The following is an 8,340-nucleotide window of genomic DNA, read 5'->3' on the forward strand; positions in this document are numbered from 1 at the left end:
ATTGAAATTTGCATATTTTAAATAAGTTTTGAAATGATAAATTTTTATCTAAACTTATGAATTTTACAAGAGGCTTCAAAAGAAATGAATATTCTTTCAAGTATACGTTTTGTCTCAAAACTTACCTTTGAATGTGAAAGAGAACTCTCAGCTAATTGAACTCATCTAATTTGTACAGCGGTTATGATGAGGTCAGCTGAAAATATTGTTAACGGCATCCTAGGATACTCAGATGATGAAATTGCATTCTAATCTTTTATAAGTAAGAACATAAGAAAAGTATATTTAATTAGCTATACTAATTACTAGGTTGGTTTTTAGTTTCACTCAAAGTTGGTAGCTTGCTCTGATTGGAAGTTAATATTAATCAAATGATTTTACTTTATTTTTTTTTATAGGATGCAATATTTACTGTTCAAAACTATTGATGTTGCAAAATAAGAAAAGGTTTTGGGTGTGAGAAATTGTAGTTTTTACCAAATTAATTGTTTAGTGAAAAACAAAATCAATGGTATATTAGGAATAGCTTAGAAGAATGTTTTTATTTTACAATTAAGTACACCATTATTAGGTTGTAAAAGGCTCATGCCTGTACTTATTTAGAGTATTTATTCAGTTTTGGGGTTTTTGAAAGAAATTTAGTGACAAGCACAGCTACAAAATCTTTAGAGTACCAATCCCTAACTTTCTAGTTTCTACTCACTGCTAATTGTAGAGATTGGTTTACCAAACCACATGCGAGTGCTTTAGCTTTGAAAATTGGACCTCTTTTGGTTCAAAATGGTATTTATTCTAGAGAACAGTAATAGTACTAACAAAGAGGATATCATATGATGAAAAACTGTATAAATGATAAAAACAAAATTGACACGTCTAAATAAAAACTTTTTCCAGTTTATTTCATGTGATGTTTGAAGCAGGTGTCCTTCGTTAGGCAGTAAGGACTGTGTTACAATGAAGTTGGGCTCAGAAAGAATGTAATCGCTGTGTTTATCTTTCCAAATTTAATTTTTTTAAATAAACTAAAGTGATATAATAAAACATTTCACCTGACTATAAGTTCTAATGTGTGTAAGATATAGCAAGATACATTCTTTTCTCCAAAGAGAAATGGTGTTTTTAAATAGTTGTTTTTTTTAAAAGTTAGAAGTGATCACTGTGATTTCTTGTATGTAACACTATTTGGCAAGGCTTGTCATTTATTACAGTTTGGGATTTGTTTTTATGAAAATAATGATTTGTTCCCAAGGAAACCCTTTTCAGTGGGTCAAGTTCTTTGGCATGTATTGTGTGCATGTGTGAAAGTTTTCTGTAATTGTGCTGAAGATAATGCAAATGTCTACAACAAAGAGTTATAGTTAAAATATCTTTAACTAGATATAGAATTAAGTACTTTAATCCCATAGGTAAGAAGTTGTGTGTATTTTTATTATCGTAGTTTACCCATTCGAATGACTAAGAGTTTGGAGCTGTTTCTTGTTATAGGCGTTTGTTTGTTTGTTATGGATTTTGTGCAAAGCTACATGAGGGCTATCTGTGCTAGCCATCTCTAATTTAGCAGTGTAAGACTAGAGGGAAGGCAGCTAGTCATCACCAACGCCAACTCTTGGGCTACTCTTTTATCAACGAATAGTGGAATTAACCATCACATTATAATATCCCCATGGCTGAAAGAGTGAGCATGTTTGGTGTGACGGGGATTCAAACCCGTGACCCGCAGATTGCGAGTCAAGCACCCTAACCACCTGGCCATGCTGGGCCGTTAGAGGTGAAAGTGAAAATATGATTGCCAAATAATTTGATAAACTTTACACAAGCTTATCTGTTATTCTTAAGGAAAAACACTTTTAGGAGTTATTGTAAGTATAGTATTTTCTTATTTTATTGGTGAAGTTTATAGCTGAAAAAATATTTCTCTAGGCTATTCATTAAGGTGAAATAGATGAAAGTGTGGATGAGTCATCAGTCTAACAATGCTGGTTAAATAATATACATTTCTTGTGGTATAAATGAAGATATATTCCAGAAGAACTTGGATTATCTGTTTTCTTTTATTGTGATTTATTGGTTGTTTTGTTAGTTTATAAATTAAAATTTATGATTTGATTATAGTACCTCCGGGGTATTTTATGTATTGTTTTTGATCTTCTTGTTTTGGTTAGAAAAGGCTGTAAAATTTACATATTTTTCTTTAATCTTACAAATTTTGAGTAGCCTGTAGATTACTCTCACCTTCAGTCTGGTTTTGGAGATGGCATCTTGGACTATCTGCAAAGTTCTTCATTGAGAAAAAAAAAGTCTAAAATGTCATCTTCAAAACCAGAATAAAGGCATGAGCAGTCCATTGGAAACTTCATCGTATTAGCACATTGCCTAAAACGTTATTTAAAGAAGTCATATAAAATGTATTTAAATTAATTCTAAACATAGATTGTGGTATATTATGGTATGAAATATTCTAACCATATATTAAGTGTATTTTGTCTTTTAATATATAGAACAAGATGAAAGTTAAAGAAATTGACCGAACTGCTAACATTGCGTGGTCACCAGCAGCTCATCATCCCATTTATTTAGCTGCAGGAACAGCAGCACAGCAACTGGATGCAACATTCAGGTATAATTTGTGTATAATTTGCACATGCTTGAATATTTTAAAACCGTCATAAATACAATTTTGAATTTTAAAGCAATAGTAGCAGATTCTTTTTCCTTCCAAGTAGATTTGGAAAACATTTAAGAGAAGTAGTCAGTTTAAAGTAGTTAGGCCAATTAATTGATACATACCAACTACCTGTGAATAATTTTTATGTATTGCCTTTATGTTTGATGTCAAGTGTGAAGCCACATAGTTTTGAACTGCTGACTAGAGGGGGAGGCAACTGATTGGCAGTGCCCATTGCCAACTCTCTGGCTACTTAAATGTTAAATAAACTGTAAATCTACTGTTTTTTACTTTGTTTTACATTTTAAATTTAAAATTGGTAACTGTGTTCTTTAATGCTTTATGAGCACATGCAAATCTAGGGTGGTGGTGGTGGAGGGCTGGGGAATCAGGACCACTTCATCCATTTTTTACCATTCTTTAATGTTGTATAAGCAGGTGTGGGATTAGGTGGTCTAGACTTCCATTTTTTCAGGAATTAACTATTCTTTAATGTTTTATAAGCAGACATGGATGTAGGGGATGGATCCAGGGGGCCAAACCCCTTCCATTTTTTTCTTTTAGTATTTAATGTTGTATAATTAGGTGCAGATCTAGGGAATGTCCACCCCTCCTCCATTTTTTTTTCAGAAATTGGTATATAAAAACAACTAGACGTCCTTATGTTACAACATAGTATATAAAAAAAAAATTAGAAGTCAGTGTTATTATTTGATTGGGATATTATATATAAAAAAAATGTTTGAGGTTTTCTGAAACCAACACAACTGAAGTCTACAGTAATCCAGTTAAGGCTTTATAACAAAGAGTTCGTAAAGAATGAATTTTTCATTGTTTATAAATTAGAATTCTTGTGAGAAAGATGTTTTCCATATTGTTGTCTAAAGTAAGTGAAAATGCAAGTTGAATGATTAAGAATGTTAAGACAATAATATGATGTTATCTGAAAAGACTTTCTAGTTTTATCCTTATTCATCCTCTAATGTTTTACAATTTTGTAAGATAACATTATAGATACTGAATGTTTATTTTAGTTTACAAAATAAATTGGTGGTATTCTAATTTTTATCAGTAACATGCAGGATATTAAAAGGCAAGGTATAATTAACTAAAAAAAGGGCACTTTTCAAGTACTGCATGACAATACTTTTTTGGAGGGTTGGAGGTGTTAGGGGAGACAATGGGGACTGTGTGTTGTCTTTTGTACACACAGGGTAATTAGGCATTTCTTTTAGTAGTTGTGGACATTTTTGCATGACTGAGAAAAAGGAGCATTTTTGGAACACAATAGCAGAAAGGCAGGAGCATGAGCCCATCCAGCCCTCCTTCTATGCATATTACTTATTTGTATGTTGTTTGACTTCAAATCTAGGCTACTTCAAGAATATCAAAAAATACTAGGTTTTTACTTTGGCCAAGTACTGGTTTCATTTAATTTTATTGTTTTATTGGTCTGTGAACCTTGTTTAACTAGCCTAACAAAGCAATAAATTGCCTAGCCAGAGCTTAGGGTAATCAAATTATCAAGTTACATCAAGAGATGGCAACCAGGGTTCATTCCTCCAAGAGAGAGAATTCACCAGAATTTTTTTGGGGGTTTATCTTTACTAAATTAACCTAATAAGTTTAAAAAAAATTACATAAGAAAACAAGAAATTTAGCACTTAATTTAGCCTTGAAACTTTTTACGCTCAGATGTGTGTTTTAGTAAGCATATTTTTTTCTTGTTACGTTGGTCGTCTGAAAATAATCAATGTAGCTTTTATATATGTATTTTAGACACAAAATGCATCAGGCACTAAAATAGAATGTCCCAAAACTACTATAATTCATACTAATTGATAACTGTTAAATTCTATTAATACTCAGTGCAATATATTTAGTGTAAACACATCAAGCTGTCTTAGTGAGCTATCAGCTTTGACTGCTAAAACGAAACAGACAACTGTTTGATTTATGTAGTTTAGAACATATGCTTTCTATTGATTATAAACATGTCCAACAGCAATGTTGGAGAGAATTATAAACTTTTTTTTAAAAGACAGAGGATATGGAAATGGCATGCCAATGTGGGTTGAATAAATATGGTGATATCTCAGTAAAGCAAGAAGATGAGAGCTTGAGATTTTATGTTCTGGCATGTCAATATGTTTTCATATGTGTTTCTAGTCTGTTGATCAATGAGAAGCATTTGTTAGAGAAGGGTAAAAAATCTATAACCAAAAAGCCAGAGTGCCACTGTGTCATGTGGCTCAGAGGTGCAGATTAAGAATTTATTTAAATATTACCTTTTGAAAGTATGAAATTAAAATTTGGATTGTTTATAGTTCAAAGTTTTCTATTATGTTATGATGTCAAGTTTATTAATATACATTGATGATAAATTAGTTTAATTAAATTTTGAAAAAAAACTCTAAAAAGGTTGTGACATGAGCACATTGATCCTCCTGTGTCCATAGGGTTAGTTCCCATTTCTCTCAGGATGAGATTGTTTATTACATGAGGTACTATAAATGTTTTATTCAATGCATTTTCTTTGGTGTGAAAATTGTCATGCAATAGACCATACATACTATACTTGAATCCTGTTTTTTATTCAGAGGATGTTGTGTAGTATACAATACATTCTATACATGATCCATTTCTCTTGTGGTAATATTGTGCCATATAATGCATATAGTGCATTTGATTTCTATTTCTCTCTCTGTGATATTGTATGTCATATAATAATCTACACAGTATATTTGATCTTTGATTCACCAAGTATTAAAGATTGTGTGTAATTTTATTCTTGCAGCACTACTGCAGCTTTAGAGATCTATGGGTTAAACTTAACTGAACCTGGATTGGACATGTCATTGAAGGGAAATATTGTTTCTGATTATAGGTGAGTGTACGTTTTTTTAATTTGATTGTATCTGTTCTTGGTGTTCTCTGTAATTTATTTAGATTATAAATTTGTGAATATATTTACATTTTACTGAGTATACTCCTTAACCTGATGCTTATATAAAAAATAATTTTAATTTAAAGTCGTATATAAAGCCTATGTTGTATGGGAATAATCCATGTGTAAAAGTTGAAAATAGAACTTCAGTTTTGTCAAGTGTGAATATATTTGAAATGCCATAATTGTGTTATAGATTGGCTTTGTCCTTTTATTGTGGATGTATATGACATGTGTGTAATTGACTGTCAGCTTTGAATAAAAAACACTAATTTAAAATGAAGATTAAAGCTTATTGATGTGCACAATTTTCCCATTTATTGAGACAACAATCAATATTATCTCTTTATGACACCACTTTGAACAGCAATACACTTACTCATGAATAACTAGAATCAAGGATGTGAAATATTTATTTAAATCCACATAATGAATTTATAAAATCATTATGTTTATAGCTTGTGAACTGGTATAGCAATAGTTTTTTTTTAATTTATGCATCCATAATCTTGCTGAATGTATATGTGCATTTGAAGCTGCACATGTAAAGTCTCATAAGATTGTTTTTTGTAGAGAAAGTGACATGAGACTTTTATGTATTTCTTTTGAGATGGTTGAGTAATTGGATAAATGTTATATGATTGAGCTATTATGCATTATTGAGTTGAAATTGGTTGCTGTTTAGGGCACTAAAAGTTATATTTATCATTTTGGTTGAGTTTCCAAATTTTTTATGTCTATGGTTGTTAATGTAGTCTTTTGATTCTGTATTCCCTTCATCTCATTTCAATCTCCAGTTAAGAGCTAAATTTCAACTCTTGTAACTGAAGTGTTTTATTTTTAACATACTAAGTTATAAGAACTTAAATGTGTTTTATTTAGGATATTTATCATTACAGGAATTGTAGGTGTTTTAAATGTTACTTTAAGCAAGATACTTTGCTGCAATAAATTCTTTAATACAAATCTGAAAGGGGAAAGATTGGATTTTAATTGAGATGCGCTTAAAGTATGTTTTTGTATATTATCAACACAATAGTAATTTCAGTGTTGCGGTATAGTTAGGATTTCTGGATAATTCTTAGGATGGCCAAAAATACCATTATGAGGTTACCCAAATGATGATTCATCTCATTCTAAGTGATGTATGTTTTAATGTTTTATTTATTCGAAAACCTACATCTGCCAAATCCAGTGCCAAAGAGACCTTTTGCTCAATATCAGGACTCATCAGGCTGGCTGGGATATGACAGAAATAGTAATGGCTAGGTTATAAAAGAATATGTATATATAGTAAAAGCTTTGTTATTTGTCATATTCGTATCCAAAAAGCACTTGTAACCAGAAATTTCAATGTCTCCAAATACAAATGCTTATTGTAACATGGTAGCATTGCTATGGCTTTATTTATATTCTTTTCTGCCTGCATGTTTCAGTTGTACTGTGATTCACATTTAAAATACTGTACTTATAAACGTTTTTATACAGTTTAAGGTTTGTACAACATTTATTATTGTTTAAAACTCTTATTGTTATAGATGATTTAGAAATACTGTATTTTAGAACTTAACAAGGAGCCAACATTTTTTCAGATTTTTTAGAGTAAGAGTTAACAACATAACATTATTTTTTATTCTAACACAAATGTATTTATTTAATTTATATATTTATTATTATTGTTATTTAATTTACCATTATTCACAAGAACTGATGAACCAGCATGCTATGAGTAAGCACATTTTTGTTAGTTTGCTATGTAATACAAATTTATCTTCATCAGTATACTACTTTTTTTATTGGTTTAGTGCTAATTACTTTTGATCAGAAGTTTTTAGTGTATTAAGAAAAATTTGATGAGGCTAACTTTCATGGCAGCTTATGAACTACTTTAGAGTAAAGCAAATGTTAATTATACCAGATCAGTGATTGTCATTTCTTATCTCGGGTTATATAATTTGTATGGTTATATTGCTCAATCGTTTTAGTTAATGGATTATTTTTTACACAATTTTTTTTCTAATATAATTCTTTAGTTTTAAGAATTGTTGTCCCTTGTATGTTTTTATCATATATTGTTGTAAAATTAAAAAACAAAATCAGTCATAATGTTTGTGAAAGAATACTTTTTTTTCCCTTAGATTTCACAAGATAGTTTGGGGTAGTGGAGGAATGTCCAATGGTGAACATGTGAGTGGAGTGTTAGTGGGAGGAGCAGATGGAGGAAACTTGCTTGCTTATGACCCAGCTAAACTCCTTGAAGGAGAAAATGCACTCGTCTGTCACAACGATAAACATACAGGGCCTATTAACAGTCTAGATTTTAATAACTTTCAGGTAAATGTTATTTTTATTGTTCCAAAATCTTATTAGTGATTATAAAAGAAAGTCTTGGCAAAAAAAATAGTTATGTGGTTACTTTTATAGTTTTCAGCTTGTATACAAAGAATTATCCTTGATATATTTATGTTATTAGACTTGTATGTAACTAATTCATTCAACCATAGAACCCTTTCCTGACTAGTGGATATTCTGGAGGGTACACTCTTAAATCAACTTTGAAAAATAAGTTTGAAAATGTAATTATTTTTTTATTAATGTTTTGCTCAAAAAGATTACAAAATTGACATTTATTATTATTATTATTATTATTATATAATAATTATGTAGTTTATTTCGTAAATAAAAATTATATGATGACAAAACCTTGTCGAAATGTTGTACATTTGCT

The 8,340-nt window shown here is 30.3% G+C and overlaps 1 protein-coding gene across 1 annotated transcript in view; it reads left to right on the forward strand.

Annotated features, from left to right (window-relative positions):
- Positions 1-8,340, forward strand: part of LOC106464799 (protein transport protein Sec31A-like) — a 54,807-nt gene that overhangs the window by 4,438 nt on the left and 42,029 nt on the right. The window contains exons 2-4 of the mRNA XM_013924957.2: positions 2,499-2,617; positions 5,463-5,552; positions 7,751-7,946. Of these exons, the coding sequence (XP_013780411.2) occupies positions 2,505-2,617; positions 5,463-5,552; positions 7,751-7,946 (399 nt within the window). The 5' untranslated portion in view covers positions 2,499-2,504. The remainder of the gene's footprint in view (positions 1-2,498; positions 2,618-5,462; positions 5,553-7,750; positions 7,947-8,340) is intronic.

The sequence above is a fragment of the Limulus polyphemus genome, unplaced genomic scaffold, assembly GCF_000517525.1.
Source record: "Limulus polyphemus unplaced genomic scaffold, Limulus_polyphemus-2.1.2 Scaffold1745, whole genome shotgun sequence".
Taxonomy (NCBI): domain Eukaryota; kingdom Metazoa; phylum Arthropoda; class Merostomata; order Xiphosura; family Limulidae; genus Limulus; species Limulus polyphemus.